This window comes from Coregonus clupeaformis, unplaced genomic scaffold (genome assembly GCF_020615455.1).
Source record: "Coregonus clupeaformis isolate EN_2021a unplaced genomic scaffold, ASM2061545v1 scaf0447, whole genome shotgun sequence".
Taxonomy (NCBI): domain Eukaryota; kingdom Metazoa; phylum Chordata; class Actinopteri; order Salmoniformes; family Salmonidae; genus Coregonus; species Coregonus clupeaformis.
In genome coordinates, this window is record NW_025533902.1 from 259722 (window position 1) to 282492 (window position 22771).

General features: G+C 47.4%; 1 protein-coding gene across 3 annotated transcripts in view; it reads left to right on the top strand.

Moving 5' to 3' along the window:
- The window catches only part of cnot4b (CCR4-NOT transcription complex, subunit 4b), an 86216-nt gene that overhangs the window by 47367 nt on the left and 16078 nt on the right, over positions 1-22771 (top strand). For 2 of the 3 annotated variants that reach the window (XM_045215459.1, XM_045215460.1), the window contains exons 9-12: positions 1606-1681; positions 2103-2361; positions 3057-3776; positions 17948-18105. In XM_045215459.1, the coding sequence (XP_045071394.1) occupies positions 1606-1681; positions 2103-2361; positions 3057-3776; positions 17948-18105 (1213 nt within the window). The remainder of the gene's footprint in view (positions 1-1605; positions 1682-2102; positions 2362-3056; positions 3777-17947; positions 18106-22771) is intronic. The other variant, XM_045215461.1, reaches the window with a different exon arrangement.

Sequence of the window (22771 nt, forward strand, 5' to 3'; positions counted from 1 at the left end):
GGTCATCCTCGCCACACCATGGTGGTTCTAACAACAGGTTGCTCTGTGGTCATCCTCGCCTCACCATGGTGGTTCTAACAACAGGTTGCTCTGTGGTCATCCTCGCCTCACCATGGTGGTTCTAACAACAGGTTGCTCTGTGGTCATCCTCGCCTCACCATGGTGGTTCTAACAACAGGTTGCTCTGTGGTCATCCTCGCCACACCATGGTGGTTCTAACAACAGGTTGCTCTGTGGTCATCCTCGCCTCACCATGGTGGTTCTAACAACAGGTTGCTCTGTGGTCATCCTCGCCACACCATGGTGGTTCTAACAACAGGTTGCTCTGTGGTCATCCTCGCCACACCATGGTGGTTCTAACAACAGGTTGCTCTGTGGTCATCCTCGCCACACCATGGTGGTTCTAACAACAGGTTGCTCTGTGGTCATCCTCGCCACACCATGGTGGTTCTAACAACAGGTTGCTCTGTGGTCATCCTCGCCACACCATGGTGGTTCTAACAACAGGTTGCTCTGTGGTCATCCTCGCCACACCATGGTGGTTCTAACAACAGGTTGCTCTGTGGTCATCCTCGCCACACCATGGTGGTTCTAACAACAGGTTGCTCTGTGGTCATCCTCGCCACACCATGGTGGTTCTAACAACAGGTTGCTCTGTGGTCATCCTCGCCACACCATGGTGGTTCTAACAACAGGTTGCTCTGTGGTCATCCTCGCCACACCATGGTGGTTCTAACAACAGGTTGCTCTGTGGTCATCCTCGCCTCACCATGGTGGTTCTAACAACAGGTTGCTCTGTGGTCATCCTCGCCACACCATGGTGGTTCTAACAACAGGTTGCTCTGTGGTCATCCTCGCCTCACCATGGTGGTTCTAACAACAGGTTGCTCTGTGGTCATCCTCGCCTCACCATGGTGGTTCTAACAACAGGTTGCTCTGTGGTCATCCTCGCCACACCATGGTGGTTCTAACAACAGGTTGCTCTGTGGTCATCCTCGCCTCACCATGGTGGTTCTAACAACAGGTTGCTCTGTGGTCATCCTCGCCTCACCATGGTGGTTCTAACAACAGGTTGCTCTGTGGTCATCCTCGCCACACCATGGTGGTTCTAACAACAGGTTGCTCTGTGGTCATCCTCGCCACACCATGGTGGTTCTAACAACAGGTTGCTCTGTGGTCATCCTCGCCACACCATGGTGGTTCTAACAACAGGTTGCTCTGTGGTCATCCTCGCCTCACCATGGTGGTTCTAACAACAGGTTGCTCTGTGGTCATCCTCGCCTCACCATGGTGGTTCTAACAACAGGTTGCTCTGTGGTCATCCTCGCCTCACCATGGTGGTTCTAACAACAGGTTGCTCTGTGGTCATCCTCGCCTCACCATGGTGGTTCTAACAACAGGTTGCTCTGTGGTCATCCTCGCCTCACCATGGTGGTTCTAACAACAGGTTGCTCTGTGGTCATCCTCGCCTCACCATGGTGGTTCTAACAACAGGTTGCTCTGTGGTCATCCTCGCCTCACCATGGTGGTTCTAACAACAGGTTGCTCTGTGGTCATCCTCGCCTCACCATGGTGGTTCTAACAACAGGTTGCTGTGTCTTTCAGCCCCGGTGACGCTCTGCCAGACTTCATCAGTAGTAGTGCCACACAACATGGAGACTCCTCAGAACATCACAACCTGGTAAGACTGACAACGTTGAGTCTTTTCAGGGCTCGGAATGTTATGTCAATGTTGGTCAGTATTTATTTGACCTTAGACTTGGTAGATGGGAATCTGCAGAGCAGCAGCGTATCTGTTGCCTCCTAGACATCCTGATTTGAAAAGCTAATTTCTTTCATTAAACTAATCAGTGTTGCAGACTAATGGTTTATTCATTCTAATATGATCAAGATCAGACTGACCCTCTCTCTCCCCCTCCCCCATCTCTCCCTCCCCCTCTCTCCCTCCCTCCCTCTCCCTCCCTCCCTCCCTCCCTCCCTCCCTCTCCCTCCCTCTCTCCCTCCCTCCCTCTCCCTCCCTCCCTCCCTCCCTCCCTCTCTCTCTCCCTCCCTCCCCCATCTCTCTCTCTCATCTCTCTCTTCCTCCCCCATCTCTCTCTCAGCTCCCAGACAGTGACTCTCCGTCGCCCCCTCCTGTCCTCTCCGGCCCTCCTGGTTTCTCCAAAGCCAACCAAGTGGTTCCCATCAGTGTAGCTGGTCTGACTGCCCGTTCTCCCTTCCAGGGGGCTGCTGCCGAGTCCCAGTCTCTGTTCTCAGACAATAGTAACTTCCGCCATCCTAACCCCATCCCCAGCGCCGCCACACATAACAACCACGACACCTGGCCCACCGCACCCGAACCACACAGCCTCTTCACATCAGGTAGAGTGGGGACCCTACCTGCATTATAGATTACAAAAGTATCTCTTTTCTATCTGAATACGTTATGAATGGGAGATCTCTACTCTTTTTGATCATTTAATCTAATTTGATTTAATGGTGATTTTATTTGTGAGTCCAAATGTCTAGCCTAGTGATGAGGCAGTCTAGCCTAGTGATGAGGCAGTCTAGCCTAGTGATGAGGCAGTCTAGCCTAGTGATGAGGCAGTCTAGCCTAGTGATGAGGCAGTCTAGCCTAGTGATGAGGCAGTCTAGCCTAGTGATGAGGCAGTCTAGCCTAGTGATGAGGCAGTCTAGCCTAGTGATGAGGCAGTCTAGCCTAGTGATGAGGCAGTCTAGCCTAGTGATGAGGCAGTCTAGCCTAGTGATGAGGCAGTCTAGCCTAGTGATGAGGCAGTCTAGCCTAGTGATGAGGCAGTCTAGCCTAGTGATGAGGCAGTCTAGCCTAGTGATGAGGCAGTCTAGCCTAGTGATGAGGCAGTCTAGCCTAGTGATGAGGCAGTCTAGCCTAGTGATGAGGCAGTCTAGCCTAGTGATGAGGCAGTCTAGCCTAGTGATGAGGTCTTGTTTGTTTGTGTATGAATGAGAGGAGTTAAAAGCTTTTTCTCTGTTAAACATGACATCACTAATATCTAGCTATTCCCTCCCTCTCTCTCCCCCCATCTCTCCTCCTCCAGATACCATCCCAGTATCGTCCTCAACAGACTGGCAGGCAGCGTTCGGCTTCGGCTCATCCAAACAACAGACCTCAGAAGACGACCTGGGATTTGATCCCTTCGACATCACCCGTAAAGCCCTGGAGGACCTCATAGAGAAGGAGCTCAGCATTCAGGACAGCCTCCCGTCCCTGTCCCTCTCCCCTGGTCCCTTCTACCCCCACCACTCACTCCTCTCCTCTCTACCCACCAAAACTGTCCCTGGTCCCCCTGGAGGGCTGATATCCCATAACCACTTCTCTGGGCTGAACTCTGGTCTGTCTGGTTTCAGTAGTAATCACAGCTTCTCCCAGATGCACCACCACCACCACCACCACCCTCAACAACGGGCTGTCTATAACTCCTTCAGCTTCCCCGGACAGCCGCCACCTTCATCCTCCTCCTCCTCCTCCTCCTCCTCGTCTTCATCATCACAGACCAACCGTCACCCCTGGATGACGTCCTCCACAGCTGTAGCCCCGACACGCAATAGCTTCACGACGCACTTCGGCGGCAGCCACACGCCGTCTGCCTCGGTGTCGCGACACAGCAGCCACACGCCGTCTGCCTCGGTGTCACAACACAGCAGCCACACGCCGTCTGCCTCGGTGTCACAGCACAGCAGCTTCCTGGACCTGATGCTGCCCAGTAGGTCCAATATGCATCACCACAGTACAGGGCTGGGAGGCATCGCCATGGCAGGTAATACATACCATAATAATATATACAGTGCATTCAGACCCCTTGACTTTTTCCACATTTTGTTACGTTACAGCCTTATTCTAAAGTTGATTACATCGTTTTTTCCCCCTTATCAATCTACACACAATACCCCATAATGACAAAGCAAAAACAGGTTTTTAGAAATGTTTGCTAATTTATATTTAAAAATGAATAAATGATATCACGTTTACATACGTATTCAGACCCTTTACTCAGTACTTTGTTGAAGCACCTTTGGCAGCGATTACAGCCTCGAGTCTTCTTGGGTTTACTCTACAAGCTTGGCACACCTGTATTTGGGGACTTTCTCCCATTCTTCTCTGCAGATCCTCTCAATCTCTGTCAGGTTGGATGGGGAGCGTCGCTGCACAGTTATTTTCAGAGATGTTTGATCGTGTTCAAGTCCTGGCTCTGGCTGGGCCACTCAAAGACATTCAGAGACTTGTCCCGAAGCCACTCCTGCGTTGTCTTGGCTGTGTGCTTAGGGTTGTTGTCCTGTTGGAAGGTGAACCTTCACCCCAGTCTGAGGTCCTGAGCGCTCTGGAGCAGGTTTTTTATCAAGGATCTCTCTGTACTTTGCTCCGTTCATCTTTGCATCGATCCTGACTAGTCTCCCAGTCCCTGCCGCTGAAAAATATCCCCACAGCATGATGCTGCCACCACCATGCTTCACCGTAGGGATGGTGCCAGGTTTCCTCCAGATGTGACGCTTGGCATTTAGGCCAAAGAGTTCAATTTTGGTTTCATCAGACCAGAGAATCTTGTTTCTCATGGTCTGAGTCTTTAGGTGCCTTTTACTGAGGAGTGGCTTCCGTCTGGCCACTCTACCATAAAGGCCTGATTGGTGGAGTGCTGCAGAGATGGTTGTCCTTCTGGAAGGTTCTCCCATCTCCACAGAGGAACTCTGGAGCTCTGTCAGAGTGACCATCGGATTCTTGGTCACCTCCCCGACCAAGGCCCTTCTCCCCGATTGCTCAGTTTGGCCGGGCGGCCAGCTCTAGGAAGAGTCTTGGTGGTTACAAACTTCTTCCATTTAAGAACGATGGAGGCCACTGTGTTCTCTGGGACCTTCAATGCTGCAGAAATGTTTTGGTAACCTTCCCAGATCTGTGCCTCGACACAATCCTTTCTCGGAGCTCTATGGACAATTCCTTCGACCTCATGGCTTGGTTTCTGCTCTGACATGCACTGTCAACTGTGGGACCTTTATATAGACAGGTGTGTACCTTTCCAAATCATGTCCAATCAATTGAATTTACCACAGGTGGACTCCAAGTTGTAGAAACATCTCAAGGATGATCAATGGAAACAGAATGCACCTGAGCTCAATTTCGAGTCTCATAGCAAAGGGTCTGAATACTTATGTAAATAAAGTATTTCTGTTTTTTGTTTTTAATACATTTGCAAAAATTACTCAACCTGTTTTCACTTTGTCGTTATAGGGTATTGTGTGTAGGTTGACTACTCCCAGTAACATGATGGAGCCCAGACTCCCAGTAACATGATGGAGCCCAGACTCCCAGTAACATGATGGAGCCCAGACTCCCAGTAACATGATGGAGCCCAGACTCCCAGTGCAGGCTAAGGTAACATGATGGAGCCCAGACTCCCAGTGCAGGCTAAGGTAACATGATGGAGTCCAGACTCCCAGTAACATGATGGAGTCCAGACTCCCAGTAACATGATGGAGCCCAGACTCCCAGTAACATGATGGAGCCCAGACTCCCAGTAACATGATGGAGCCCAGACTCCCAGTAACATGATGGAGCCCAGACTCCCAGTAACATGATGGAGCCCAGACTCCCAGTACCATGATGGAGCCCAGACTCCCAGTAACATGATGGAGCCCAGACTCCCAGTAACATGATGGAGCCCAGACTCCCAGTAACATGATGGAGCCCAGACTCCCAGTACCATGATGGAGCCCAGACTCCCAGTAACATGATGGAGTCCAGACTCCCAGTAACATGATGGAGCCCAGACTCCCAGTAACATGATGGAGCCCAGACTCCCAGTAACATGATGGAGCCCAGACTCCCAGTAACATGATGGAGCCCAGACTCCCAGTACCATGATGGAGCCCAGACTCCCAGTAACATGATGGAGCCCAGACTCCCAGTAACATGATGGAGCCCAGACTCCCAGTAACATGATGGAGTCCAGACTCCCAGTGCAGGCTAAGGTAACATGATGGAGCCCAGACTCCCAGTGCAGGCTAAGGTAACATGATGGAGCCCAGACTCCCAGTGCAGGCTAAGGTAACATGATGGAGCCCAGACTCCCAGTGCAGGCTAAGGTAACATGATGGAGCCCAGACTCCCAGTAACATGATGGAGTCCAGACTCCCAGTGCAGGCTAAGGTAACATGATGGAGCCCAGACTCCCAGTGCAGGCTAAGGTAACATGATGGAGCCCAGACTCCCAGTGCAGGCTAAGGTAACATGATGGAGTCCAGACTCCCAGTGCAGGCTAAGGTAACATGATGGAGCCCAGACTCCCAGTGCAGGCTAAGGTAACATGATGGAGTCCAGACTCCCAGTGCAGGCTAAGGTAACATGATGGAGCCCAGACTCCCAGCCATGTTGGGTGCTATAAGAGGTCATCGACCGTTGATCCATGGGACACATTTGACAGAAGTACTGAACTGTTTTTCCATGTTCTAGTATTGGAAAAAGTACAGAAGATTCCGTATACCATGCAACACTCATTTGATGTCTGAAATATAGAGAGTAAGAATGACTTGGGGGGTAATGTCTGAAATATAGACCACAAGAAGGACTTGGGGATAATGTCTGAAATATAGGCCACAAGAATGACTTGGGGATAATGTATGAAATATATATGGTAAGAAGGACTTGGGGGATAATGTCTGAAATATAGACCACAAGAAGGACTTGGATATAATGTATGAAATATAACCAGTGAGAAGGACTTGGAAATAAATGTATGAAATATACAGCAGTATAGATGCATGTAGTGCTTTGGTAAAGGGGATATACTTTTAGTCAGTAAGCATCCACGATCCAAACTAACCTTTTTACAGTAGAGATATAGAATACTGTCAGTGGTAGCTGTGACTCAAAAAGCCCAACCCTGCAGCTGCAACTCATACAAATAAAGTCCAAACAATCCAAATGAGGTCATTGAAGTGCATTGCATTGTGGGTAAGTAATACATGAGCGGTGACCACTGGGGGGCAGCACATGATTACCGTAGTGTAAGTGTAGTGGCTGGAATGACCATCAGAATAGAACAGACTGACCCAGTCAGCCAACAGTATAGAAGACGTCATGGGCTGTTTAATGCCAGGGTCATATGTAAAGACGATGTATCACTTTTTGGGTACAGAGCTTTGAAATACCGTATATCGAATTGATCAGAGTCTAATGCCTATGGTTAGGTAGTTGAGCTGCCACAATCCATCTTTCTCTCTGACTGACTGTACTGTTGAAGAACAGAAACAAACACGTTTAGCGGATCACCTCCCTCTCGCTCCTCATTCGTCCACCTGCTCTTTATTTGGCTGTTGCTGACCCAGCTCTGCTCTCTGGTTGGCTGCCCAGAAGACATGGTTAGCTGTCATTGGCCAGTTCCTCTCTCAACCCCCCGCCCCCCCGTTACTGTGTCTGAAATGACACCTATTCCCTATACAGCGTAACAGCGTTTGACGGTGAGTGCCGCTCCTCTCTGCTCCTCCGTTTACCTCAGCAGCTCCTCCCCTCCTCTGCTCTCCTCATCTCCCCTCCTCTCCTCCTCTCATCTCCCCTCCTCTCCTCCTCTCCCCCTCTCCCTCTCCTCCCCTCTCCTCCCCTCTCCTCTCCTCTCCTCTCCTCTCCTCTCCTCTCCTCTCCTCCCTCCTCTCCTCTCCTCTCTCCTCTCCTCTCCTCTCCTCTCCTCTCCTCTCCTCTCCTCTCCTCTCCTCTCCCCTCCTCCTCTCCCTCTCCTCTCCTCTCCTCTCCTCTCCTCTCCTCTCCTCTCCCTCCTCTCCTCCTCCCTCTCCCTCCCTCCTCTCCTCCCTCTCCCTCCCCTCCCTCCCCTCCCTCCCCTCTCCCTCCTCTCCCTCCTCTCCTCCCTCTCCCCCTCTCCTCTCCTCTCCTCTCCCCTCCTCTGCTCCTCTCCCCTCTCATCTCCCCTCCTCTCCTCCCCTCTACTTTCCCCTCCTCCACTCTCCCCTCTTCTCCCTTCTCCTCTCCTCCCAAATACGTCAGTCAGGAAGACTGAGGCCAAGCACCCTCCCTCTCCTTCCCTCACCTCTCTCGCCCTCCGCTGATGGAGAGATGTGAGCCAAGATAAATGATGTCTAAATCTAAAATGATGTTTTTTTGGGGTCAGGCCAGACACATACGCTACACAGCGACTCAGAAACACCATAGAGTGCATCCCAAATGGTACCCTATATTCGCCACACAGTGCATTACTTTTGACCGTAGGGAATAGGGTGCCGTTTTTGGGATGCGTCCCAAAGCCTTAGCTCACTGTGACTCACTCTGGCTGGCAGGGCTAGCTCGGTGTGTCTGGCTGGCAGGGCTAGCTCGGTGTGTCTGGCTGGCAGGGCTAGCTCAGTGTGTCTGGCTGGCAGGGCTAGCTCGGTGTGTCTGGCTGGCAGGGCTAGCTCGGTGTGTCTGGCTGGCAGGGCTAGCTCGGTGTGTCTGGCTGGCAGGGCTAGCTCGGTGTGTCTGGCTGGCAGGGCTAGCTCGGTGTGTCTGGCTGGCAGGGCTAGCTCGGTGTGTCTGGCTGGCAGGGCTAGCTCGGTGTGTCTGGCTGGCAGGGCTAGCTCGGGTGTGTCTGGCTGGCAGGGCTAGCTCGGTGTGTCTGGCTGGCAGGGCTAGCTCGGTGTGTCTGGCTGGCAGGGCTAGCTCGGTGTGTCTGGCTGGCAGGGCTAGCTCGGTGTGTCTGGCTGGCAGGGCTAGCTCGGTGTGTCTGGCTGGCAGGGCTAGCTCGGTGTGTCTGGCTGGCAGGGCTAGCTCGGTGTGTCTGGCTGACTACGCTATTGAACAGGCTGAACGGACGGAGCGCCACTGGAACATCAGACTCATCAAACGTCCACGTGACTGGGGGGGGGGACGACATACGTGTGCTTACAGAGAGAGAGAGAAGGACACACGCTCCCAAGTCTTTGGTCGGGGATGTGTGTGTGTGTGTGTGTGTGTGTGTGTGTGTGTGTCAATATTCCCCCAGCACCAGATCTGCCAGTAGTCTCATTACCAGACTATTGCTGCCCAGGTCCAAAGGGTTGTAAAATCAGTTAAATGAGATGGAGGCGTAGCTATGCGTAGAGATCCTATTAAATGATCTCATTCCTAATTCTATATAGCTATATTGGCAGCCAAGCAAATTTTCCCTTCCTAAATAGGAATATCATAAAACAAAGACCAGCCGCGCCTAGCTAATGGCTACGTCCCAAAGCCACCCTATTCTCTGGAGCTAGTTGACTGTATAGGGACTAGGGAGTAGGCCTGCTGTTATAGATGCATCCTAATGTGTTAACATTTATTTAATATTGAAGCTCTCTCTCTCTCTGGCTCTCATCTGATAAATAAAACATGACGTAGCTGGTTTTATCTGATGAATAAAACATGACGTAGCTGGTTTTATCTGATGAATAAAACATGACGTAGCTGGTTTTATCTGATGAATAAAACATGACGTAGCTGGTTTTATCTGATGAATAAAACATGACGTAGCTGGTTTTATCTGATGAATAAAACATGACGTAGCTGGTTTTATCTGATGAATAAAACATGACGTAGCTGGTTTTATCTGATGAATAAAACATGACGTAGCTGGTTTTATCTGATGAATAAAACATGACGTAGCTGGTTTTATCTGATGAATAAAACATGACGTAGCTGGTTTTATCTGATGAATAAAACATGACGTAGCTGGTTTTATCTGATGAATAAAACATGACGTGGCTGTTTTTATCTGATGAATAAAACATGACGTGGCTGTTTTTATCTGATGAATAAAACATGACGTAGCTGGGTTTTATCTGATGAATAAAACATGACGTAGCTGGTTTTATCTGATGAATAAAACATGACGTAGCTGGGTTTTATCTGATGAATAAAACATGACGTAGCTGGTTTTATCTGATGAATAAAACATGACGTAGCTGGTTTTATCTGATGAATAAAACATGACGTAGCTGGTTTTATCTGATGAATAAAACATGACGTAGCTGGTTTTATCTGATGAATAAAACATGACGTGGCTGGGTTTTATCTGATGAATAAAACATGACGTAGCTGGTTTTATCTGATGAATAAAACATGACGTGGCTGTTTTTGTGTCTGAGGATACAAATGAAACGACATACTGTAGGTGCTGGTAACGCCAGCCGCGCTCCCCTGTCTGTATCTCATGCCTGACTAGCATATTCAAATGAGAGGAAGTAGGTTGGCCGGGGTTGAATGGACATCACAGCCGGGGCACTGAGCTCAACTGGAGGCTTGACGTTATGTTTTAGAGAGGAGGTCGTCGTCGTCTCTCCTGATTTGATCAGTCAAGTGTTTTTTTTCTTGACACTGCGAGATCTTCTCCCTGCGTTGGTTGTCCAGTTGGGAGGCATCCTAGCTCTTGCTGACGTTGACGTTGATGGACCACCCTAACGTTGGCTATTTCATAGTACTGCTAAGATGGGCCACACAACATTAGTACTATACTGAAGAAAAATATAAACACAACCGTTTCAACGATTTTACTGAGTTACAGTTCATAGAAGGGATCTATGGATTTCACATGACTGGGCAGGGGCACAGCCATGGGTGGGCCTGGGAGGGCAGGCCTAGCCAATCAGAATCCGTTTTTTCCACCACAAAAGGGGTTTATTATAGACAGAAATACTCCTCAGTTTCATCAGCTGTCCGGGTGGCTGGTCTCTGACGATGCCGCATGTGAAGAAGCCGGATGTGGAGGTCCTGGGGCTGGCGTGGTTACACGTGGTCAGCGGTTGTGAGGCCGGTTGGACGCACTGCCAAATTCTCTAAAACAAACGTTGGATGTGGCTTATGGTAGAGAAATGAACATTCAATTCTTTATGGCAACAGCTCTGGTGGACATTTCCTGCAGTTGTCATGCCAATTGCACGCTCCCTCAAAACTTGAGACATCTGTGGCATTGTGTTGTGGGGGGAAAAAAACTGCACATTTTAGAGGCCTTTTTATTGTCCCCAGCACAAGGTGCACCTGTGTAATGATCATGCTGATTTTCTATGGTCAGATTTTGGCAAGGCTACTTTGAAACAAGGGAACACATGCTTTATAAAAATGATTTTAAAACAACCCAGGTTTTAAATAGTTAAGTTGATGGTTGGATAAATAGTTTCAAAACGCTGACCACCTCCGCTCAAATTCAAGATGGAGCGACGTGCTCTACGCAACAGGCACTCTCCTTCACTCTCCGGTCTTGTGACCATTTTTAATCTGAACGAATGGTGCCTGGAGTATGTCGACAGAATCAAGCCTTTTAGAAATGACTGTTATCCTTCATTATGTTTGTCAATCATGACTGGCCTGCATTTATGTAACTAAAAGTCTCATTTAAAGTTTTGGCTCCATTTTCTGGCTCCTCTCTCATGTCAGCATGGGTTTGGACGTGAGGCTGTAGCCAATATGCATATCACCTACGCTATGTATAATAATATACCATTTAGCAGACGCTCTTATCCAAATATCATCTTTTATACTTTTATCCATACTTTTTTGTGTATGACATGTAGGCTTTTTTTTTATTTATGTAGGACTACATGAAAATTAGAGTGGAATATTATTCCAATGTTTTGCCTTGCTGATCCAATTCTGATCGGAGTAATTGTTTTGATATTGTGTTTTTTTATATATCTATATTCTTCTTGTCCAGGACAAGAGGACAAGCTTTAACGTCGAGCCCTGCACATCCATAAACTGGCTGTGAGATAGTTATACATTTTACATTTTAGTCATTTAGCAGACGCTCTTATCCAGAGCGACTTACAGGAGCAATTTAGGGTTAAGTGCCTTGCTCAAGGGCACATCGAGAGATTTTTCACCTAGTCGGCTCGGGGATTAGAACCAGCGACCTTTCGGATACTGGCACAACGCTCTTAACCACTAAGCTACCTGCCGCCCCAGGTACCACATCCAGATACTGAGATGAATACACCACATCCACACACTGAGATGAATACACCACATCCAGATACTGAGATGAATATACCACATCCAGATACTGAGATGAATACACCACATCCAGATACTGAGATGAATACACCACATCCAGATACTGAGATGAATACACCACATCCAGATACTGAGATGAATACACCACATCCAGATACTGAGATGAATACACCACATCCAGATACTGAGATGAATACACCACATCCAGATACTGAGATGAATACACCACATCCAGATACTGAGATGAATACACCACATCCAGATACTGAGATGAATACACCACATCCAGATACTGAGATGAATACACCACATCCAGATACTGAGATGAATACACCACATCCAGATACTGAGATGAATACACCACATCCAGATACTGAGATGAATACACCACATCCAGATACTGAGATGAATACACCACATCCAGATACTGAGATGAATACACCACATCCAGATACTGAGATGAATACACCACATCCAGATACTGAGATGAATACACCACATCCACACACTGAGATGAATACACCACATCCAGATACTGAGATGAATACACCACATCCAGATACTGAGATGAATACACCACATCCAGATACTGAGATGAATACACCACATCCAGATACTGAGATGAATACACCACATCCAGATACTGAGATGAATACACCACATCCAGATACTGAGATGAATACACCACATCCAGATACTGAGATGAATACACCACATCCACACACTGAGATGAATACACCTACATCCAGATACTGAGATGAATACACCACATCCAGATACTGAGATGAATACACCACATCCAGATACTGAGATGAATACACCACATCCAGATACTGAGATGAATACACCACATCCAGATACTGAGATGAATACACCACATCCAGATACTGAGATGAATACACCACATCCAGATACTGAGATGAATACACCACATCCAGATACTGAGATGAATACACCACATCCAGATACTGAGATGAATACACCACATCCAGATACTGAGATGAATACACCACATCCAGATACTGAGATGAATACACCACATCCAGATACTGAGATGAATACACCACATCCAGATACTGAGATGAATACACCACATCCACACACTGAGATGAATACACCACATCCAGATACTGAGATGAATACACCACATCCAGATACTGAGATGAATACACCACATCCAGATACTGAGATGAATACACCACATCCAGATACTGAGATGAATACACCACATCCAGATACTGAGATGAATACACCACATCCAGATACTGAGATGAATACACCACATCCAGATACTGAGATGAATACACCACATCCACACACTGAGATGAATACACCACATCCAGATACTGAGATGAATACACCACATCCAGATACTGAGATGAATACACCACATCCAGATACTGAGATGAATACACCACATCCAGATACTGAGATGAATACACCACATCCAGATACTGAGATGAATACACCACATCCAGATACTGAGATGAATACACCACATCCAGATACTGAGATGAATACACCACATCCAGATACTGAGATGAATACACCACATCCAGATACTGAGATGAATACACCACATCCACACACTGAGATGAATACACCACATCCACACACTGAGATGAATACACCACATCCAGATACTGAGATGAATACACCACATCCAGATACTGAGATGAATACACCACATCCAGATACTGAGATGAATACACCACATCCAGATACTGAGATGAATACACCACATCCAGATACTGAGATGAATACACCACATCCAGATACTGAGATGAATACACCACATCCAGATACTGAGATGAATACACCACATCCACACACTGAGATGAATACACCACATCCAGATACTGAGATGAATACACCACATCCAGATACTGAGATGAATACACCACATCCAGATACTGAGATGAATACACCACATCCAGATACTGAGATGAATACACCACATCCAGATACTGAGATGAATACACCACATCCAGATACTGAGATGAATACACCACATCCAGATACTGAGATGAATACACCACATCCAGATACTGAGATGAATACACCACATCCAGATACTGAGATGAATACACCACATCCAGATACTGAGATGAATACACCACATCCAGATACTGAGATGAATACACCACACTGAGATGAATACACCACATCCAGATACTGAGATGAATACACCACATCCAGATACTGAGATGAATACACCACATCCAGATACTGAGATGAATACACCACACTGAGATGAATACACCACACTGAGATGAATACACCACACTGAGATGAATACACCACATCCAGATACTGAGATGAATACACCACATCCAGATACTGAGATGAATACACCACATCCAGATACTGAGATGAATACACCACATCCAGATACTGAGATGAATACACCACATCCAGATACTGAGATGAATACACCACATCCAGATACTGAGATGAATACACCACATCCAGATACTGAGATGAATACACCACATCCAGATACTGAGATGAATACACCACATCCAGATACTGAGATGAATACACCACATCCACACACTGAGATGAATACACCACATCCAGATACTGAGATGAATACACCACATCCAGATACTGAGATGAATACACCACATCCAGATACTGAGATGAATACACCACATCCAGATACTGAGATGAATACACCACATCCAGATACTGAGATGAATACACCACATTGAGATGAATACACCACATTGAGATGAATACACCACATTGAGATGAATACACCACATTGAGATGAATACACCACATTGAGATGAATACACCACATAGAGATGAATACACCACATAGAGATGAATACACCCCATAGAGATGAATACACCACATTGAGATGAATACACCCCATTGAGATGAATACACCCCATTGAGATGAATACACCACATAGAGATGAATACACCACATAGAGATGAATACACCACATAGAGATGAATACACCACATAGAGATGAATACACCACATTGAGATGAATACACCACATTGAGATGAATACACCCCATAGAGATGAATACACCACATTGAGATGAATACACCACATTGAGATGAATACACCACATTGAGATGAATACACCCCATTGAGATGAATACACCCCATTGAGATGAATACACCACATAGAGATGAATACACCACATAGAGATGAATACACCACATAGAGATGAATACACCACATAGAGATGAATACACCACATTGAGATGAATACACCACATCCAGATACTGAGATGAATACACCCCATTGAGATGAATACACCCCATAGAGATGAATACACCACATTGAGATGAATACACCACATTGAGATGAATACACCACATTGAGATGAATACACCCCATTGAGATGAATACACCCCATTGAGATGAATACACCACATAGAGATGAATACACCACATAGAGATGAATACACCACATAGAGATGAATACACCACATAGAGATGAATACACCACATTGAGATGAATACACCACATTGAGATGAATACACCCAGAGAAGGCACTGCAGACAACAGCGCAGCCCATCCTCCATCCCTCCAACAGCCTCCATTTTGAAAGCAGGTGCTGTTGGACTGACCAGCCTCTCATTGTTGTGGTAGTTTAGCGTGCAGTGTTGCGTGTGCTCTGACTGTCAAGTCATAACTCACAGCGAGCCCACTGAGCTTTTTGGCTGACATTACTACCCTCCCTCCCAACTCCCCCCAATCCCCCAGCCTCTCTTACAACCACATGATAATTTAGTCAGGTGCATGTTTATAAGGGGCAGTTCTCTCCTCCTCCTCCTCTGTGTTGTGTTTTGCTGCGGACAGAGAGTTCAATTACACCTTTGTAGCTTCCCTTCTCCTGGATGCTGTCTGCCTCGCTCCGCTCTGAGGTGTCCCCTGGGATGGCCTGTCCGGCTGAGGATGAAGCCTCATGAACTTTTTGTGAAATATGTCTTTTTTGGGCAGCGGAGGTCGGAGGCAGGGTAGCGTAGGCAGCTAGTTGGTCCTGTGGGGAAAGCTGGAGGGGTTACAGCACTGTGAATGATGCACAGAGGCAGCTAGTTGGTCCTGTGGGTAAAGCTGCAGGGTTACAGCACTGTGAATGATGCACAGAGGCAGCTAGTTGGTCCTGTGGGTAAAGCTGCAGGGTTACAGCACTGTAAATGATGCACAGAGGCAGCTAGTTGGTCCTGTGGGGAAAGCTGGAGGGTTACAGCACTGTGAATGATGCACAGAGGCAGCTAGTTGGTCCTGTGGGGAAAGCTGGAGGGTTACAGCACTGTGAATGATGCACAGAGGCAGCTAGTTGGTCCTGTGGGTAAAGCTGGAGGGGTTACAGCACTGTGAATGATGCACAGAGGCAGCTAGTTGGTCCCGTGGGTAAAGCTGGAGGGGTTACAGCACTGTGAATGATGCACAGAGGCAGCTAGTTGGTCCTGTGGGGAAAGCTGGAGGGTTACAGCACTGTGAATGATGCACAGAGGCAGCTAGTTGGTCCTGTGGGGAAAGCTGCAGGGTTACAGCACTGTGAATGATGCACAGAGGCAGCTAGTTGGTCCCGTGGGTAAAGCTGGAGGGTTACAGCAGCTTACCCCCACCTCCTTCCTAACAATCCAACATCAGACAGTGAGACAGAGGAGAGGCTGTGAGACCGAGGAGAGGCTGTGAGACCGAGGAGAGGCTGTGAGACCGAGGAGAGGCTGTGAGACCGAGGAGAGGCTGTGAGACCGAGGAGAGGCTGTGAGGCCGAAAGAGGAGAGGCTGTGAGACAGAGGAGAGGCTGTGAGACCGAGGAGAGGCTGTGAGACAGAGGAGAGGCTGTGAGGCCGAAAGAGGAGAGGCTGTGAGGCCGAAAGAGGAGAGGCTGTGAGACCGAAAGAGGAGAGGCTGTGAGACCGAAAGAGGAGAGGCTGTGAGACCGAAAGAGGAGAGGCTGTGAGACAGAAAGAGGAGAGTCTGTGAGACAGAAAGAGGAGAGGCTGTGAGGCCGAAAGAGGAGAGGCTGTGAGACAGAAAGAGGAGAGGCTGTGAGACCGAAAGAGGAGAGGCTGTGAGACCGAAAGAGGAGAGGCTATGAGACCGAAAGAGGAGAGGCTGTGAGACCGAAAGAGGAGAGGCTGTGAGACAGAAAGAGGAGAGTCTGTGAGGCCGAAAGAGGAGAGGCTGTGAGACCGAAAGAGGAGAGGCTGTGAGACCGAAAGAGGAGAGGCTGTGAGACCGAAAGAGGAGAGGCTGTGAGACCGAAAGAGGAGAGGCTGTGAGACAGAGGAGAGGCTGTGAGACCGAAAGAGGAGAGGCTGATAAGTAGAGTAATTTAGTTGGAGTCACAATTGAGTAGCCTAATTGCTATAAAGTGTGTGTGTGGTGTTCTTTGGTATGATTATGGTTTTGAGCAGATTGTCTTGATTAGAGTGTCAATGTATTTACATATACTGCATGTTGTCTTTGTTGAATTTTGAATTGACATGAATAGAGTTTTGAGAAGTGGCGTCTTTGACTCTCCTGCCCTCTGTGGTCTAAGAGGTCTCTGTGTCTCTGTGTGTCTCTGTGTGTCTCTGTGTGTCTCTGTGTGTCTCTGTGTGTCTCTGTGTCTCTGTGTGTCTCTGTGTGTCTCTGTGTGTCTCTGTGTCTGTGTGTGTCTCTGTGTCTCTCTGTGTCTCTGTGTCTGTGTGTGTCTCTGTGTCTCTGTGTGTCTCTGTGTGTCTCTGTGTCTGTCTGTGTCTCTGTGTGTCTGTGTGTGTCTCTGTGTGTCTCTGTGTGTCTCTGTGTGTCTCTGTGTCTGTGTGTGTCTCTGTGTCTCTGTGTGTCTCTGTGTGCAGCAGAAAGCAGTGGTGGTGTTGGGGGGGTTTCACTAGATCAGCATAGAAACATTAAGGAGTGCCAACAGGCCCTTAGGACACTACTGCCAAACATCAACATCAGCTTTGGCGGGCTGCCGCCCAACTCCTCCTCCTCCTCTTCCTCCTCCTCCTCCTCTTCGTCCAGTGTTCACCACACGGGGGCGCCGCTGGGCTTCGGGCCGGGGGCCGGGTCAGTGTCGGGACCAGGGTCTGGTGGTCCGGGGGGCGTGTCACATAGCCTTAGCCGGGACTGGAGCTCTGGGACGGGCACGACCAGCTGGATGGATCCAGCCATCATCGCAGGTAACTGGAGTTAGAAACCAATAGGCCTGTAGCCAGACCCTAGTTAGAAACCAATAGGCCTGTAGCATGATCTGGAGCCTGTAGCCAGACCCTAGTTAGAAACCAATAGGCCTGTAGCATGATCTGGAGCCTGTAGCCAGACACTAGTTAGAAACCAATAGCAATGTAGCCACTAGAGACTAACTACTAACATCGCTCAAGTGTAGGTGGGACTTGATCTGGTGTGGTGTGTCTATGGTTTGAAGTGTTCGATTGATGTGTCAACTCTTTGCTAATTGGTTAGAGAGAGAGAGAGAGAGAGGGAGAGGGAGATGTGCATTCATTTTAGTTACAAATGCCAATAGCTCTTAAATAATTGTAGTGTTTGCTTGTGGTGGAAGTGGTTCACTAATTTGCAGTTGTGAGTTTTACCGCTAACACAGGCAGGATCAGAGTGGGCATTATATTGCACGTGTAATGTGGAAACGTGTTCATGTTGGTTGGACCTACTAACCACAGGCAGGATCAGAATGGGCATTATATTGCACGTGTAATGTGGAAACGTGTTCATGTTGGTTGGACCGACTAACCACAGGCAGGACTAACATAAAACTCTTGTTTTTAATCTGGTTTATGTGTTTTGGCTTTTCCTGCTCTGTGGCACCGGTCCTAAACACGTCTTTATTGGTGTGTCAGTAGAGGTCAAGCTGTGTGTTAGAGGTCGGCCCGGTCAGGCAGGTCCCAAACACTCCTTTTAATGGGATGTAGCTGAGGTCAGGCAGGTCCTAAACACTCCTTTAATGGGATGTAGCTGAGGTCAGGCAGGTCCTAAACACTCCTTTAATGGGATGTAGCAGAGGTCAGGCAGGTCCTAAACACTCCTTTAATGGGATGTAGCTGAGGTCAGGCAGGTCCTAAACACTCCTTTAATGGGATGTAGCTGAGGTCAGGCAGGTCCTAAACACTCCTTTAATGGGATGTAGCTGAGGTCAGGCAGGTCCTAAACACTCCTTTAATGGGATGTAGCTGAGGTCAGGCAGGTCCTAAACACTCCTTTAATGGGATGTAGCAGAGGTCAGGCAGGTCCTAAACACTCCTTTAATGGGATGTAGCTGAGGTCAGGCAGGTCCTAAACACTCCTTTAATGGGATGTAGCAGAGGTCAGGCAGGTCCTAAACACTCCTTTAATGGGATGTAGCAGAGGTCAGGCAGGTCCCAAACACTCCTTTAATGGGATGTAGCTGAGGTCAGGCAGGTCCTAAACACTCCTTTAATGGGATGTAGCTGAGGTCAGGCAGGTCCTAAACACTCCTTTAATGGGATGTAGCAGAGGTCAGGCAGGTCCTAAACACTCCTTTAATGGGATGTAGCAGAGGTCAGGCAGGTCCCAAACACTCCTTTAATGGGATGTAGCTGAGGTCAGGCAGGTCCTAAACACTCCTTTTAATGGGATGTAGCTGAGGTCAGGCAGGTCCTAAACACTCATTTAATGGGATGTAGCAGAGGTCAGGCAGGTCCTAAACACTCCTTTAATGGGATGTAGCAGAGGTCAGGCAGGTCCTAAACACTCCTTTAATGGGATGTAGCTGAGGTCAGGCAGGTCCTAAACACTCCTTTAATGGGATGTAGCAGAGGTCAGGCAGGTCCTAAACATTCCTTTAATGGGATGTAGCAGAGGTCAGGCAGGTCTGCGGGCAATGGGAGGGGAGTTGCTCTGAGAGGGGGAGAGTTGGAGAGGAAGGTGTGTGTGTGTGTGTGTGTGTGTGTATGTTTGTGTATGTATGTTTGTGTGTGTGTGGATGTTGCGTTAGTAATGTAGGTCAGTTGGGGAGAGCCCCAGAGGGGAATATTACGTACAGGGTTTGAGGAGTTAGCGAGGCAACTCTTGAGTTCAACTCAGGATAACCAGCTATACGAAAGTGGCTCACCTTTTTTAGCCAGGTCAATTTCTATGGCAACAAATCCTTCAGAACTAAGCTTCTCCAGGGCAGGCTAACTCCGGGCTCACTCCATTTATCCTGAATGAAGTGTCTGAGCTGAAATCAGATTCCCTCCCTTTCACAAAGATTGCATCATCCTCCTCTCCATTTGAGGAAGACTGATTTTTTAATATTTTATTCATCAAATGTTTTTTTTAACAAGTGCTGTTAAAATATCACATGACGCGTTTACTGATGACAGCATTTGCTTTCCAATCTGTATGTTTTTCGCACGATTGTATTTAGATATTTGCTGAAGGCAAAACTGACAGCCGCAACCAACCATAAACATATATATAATCCATAGATGGCAGTTCCCATTCAAGTCAAGACAGGCAGCCATTGCTAGTGTACCCATGGTGTTTTTAACAGTCAAATTACCAGGGCCAGAGGTCCCAAAACCCTTCTATGGATGATGTCTATGGCCACAACACAACAAGCTGTTCCACAGATTAAAGGAGCGATGGGAGTGGGGCGAAATGTGCTCGTGCATGCATTGATAAGCACGCCAAAGACGGCATTATCGATAAGTCATAACATAAAGACGGCACTTCTGAAATACTATTTCACACCATAAGCCTGCTGAATTTACAAGATAACTTTTCTTTCATTTTGATTTTGGCACAAATTTTAAAATGTGGCACCGACGCGCCCATGGATTGATGTTTCAGCATTGTTCGGCGTCCGACTAGCCATGTGAGACACGCAGGCGCAGTTACAAGCCTGCTAGAGGTAGAGGCAGGAGGACGAGCGTTAGCCACCGTCGTGGTACGGATGAAGCCTGAGCTGGAATCAATGTGAAGCTAACTGAAGCTGGTTAGCTTTAGAAAACCCAGAGTAGATCTAATGTGCTTCGTAGGATATCCCTCTGGTATGTTATGTAGTGTTTATGTGGAGTTATGGACAGTGTTTATGTGGTGTTATGGACAGTGTTTATGTGGAGTTATGGACAGTGTTAATGTGGAGTTATGGACAGTGTTTATGTGGAGTTATGGACAGTGTTTATGTGGAGTTATGGACAGTGTTTATGTGGAGTTATGGACAGTGTTTATGTGGAGTTATGGACAGTGTTTATGTGGAGTTATGGACAGTGTTTATGTGGAGTTATGGACAGTGTTTATGTGGAGTTATGGACAGTGTTTATGTGGAGTTATGGACAGTGTTAATGTGGAGTTATGGACAGTGTTTATGTGGAGTTATGGACAGTGTTAATGTGGTGTTATGGACAGTGTTTATGTGGAGTTATGGACAGTGTTAATGTGGAGTTATGGACAGTGTTAATGTGGAGTTATGGACAGTGTTTATGTGGAGTTATGGACAGTGTTTATGTGGTGTTATGGACAGTGTTTATGTGGAGTTATGGACAGTGTTTATGTGGAGTTATGGACAGTGTTTATGTGGTGTTATGGACAGTGTTTATGTGGAGTTATGGACAGTGTTTATGTGGAGTTATGGACAGTGTTTATGTGGAGTTATGGACAGTGTTTATGTGGAGTTATGGACAGTGTTTATGTGGAGTTATGGACAGTGTTTATGTGGAGTTATGGACAGTGTTTATGTGGAGTTATGGACAGTGTTTATGTGGTGTTATGGACAGTGTTTATGTGGTGTTATGGACAGTGTTTATGTGGAGTTATGGACAGTGTTTATGTGGAGTTATGGACAGTGTTTATGTGGAGTTATGGACAGTGTTTATGTGGAGTTATGGACAGTGTTTATGTGGAGTTATGGACAGTGTTTATGTGGAGTTATGGACAGTGTTTATGTGGAGTTATGGACAGTGTTTATGTGGAGTTATGGACAGTGTTTATGTGGAGTTATGGACAGTGTTTATGTGGAGTTATGGACAGTGTTTATGTGGAGTTATGGACAGTGTTTATGTGGAGTTATGGACAGTGTTTATGTGGTGTTATGGACAGTGTTTATGTGGAGTTATGGACAGTGTTTATGTGGAGTTATGGACAGTGTTTATGTAGTGTTATGAACAGTGTTTATGTGGAGTTATGGACAGTGTTATGTACAGTGCATTCTGAAAGTATTCAGACCCGTTTACTTTTTCCACATTTTGTTACGTTACAGCCTTATTCTGAAGTTGATTACATTGTTTTTTCCCCTTATCAATCTACACACAATACCCCATAATGACGAAGCAAAAACTGTTTTTTTATAAATTTTTGCAAATGTATTACAAATAAAAAACGGATAGCACATTTACATACGTATTCAGACCCTTTACTCAGTACTTTGTTGAAGCACCTTTGGCAGCGATTACAGCCTCGAGTCTTCTTGGGTATGACGCTACAAGCTTGGCACGCCTGTATTTGGGGAGTTTCTCCCATTCTTCTCTGCAGATCCTCAAGCTCTGTCAGGTTGGATGGGGAGCGTTGCTGCACAGCTATTTTCAGGTCTCTCCAGAGATGTTCGATCAGGTTCAAGTGCTGGCTCTGACTGGGCCACTCAAGGACATTCATAGACTTGTCCCGAAGCCACTCCTGCGTTGTCTTGGTTGTGTGCTTAGGGTCGTTGTCCTGTTGAAAGGTGAACCTTCGCCCCAGTCTGAGGTCCTGAGCGCTCTGGAGCAGTTTTTCATTAAGGATCTCTCTGTATTCCGTTCGTCTTTCCCTCGATCCTGACTAGTCTCCCAGTCCCTGCCGCTGAAAAACATCCCCACAGCATGATGCTGCCACCACCATGCTTCACCGTAGGGA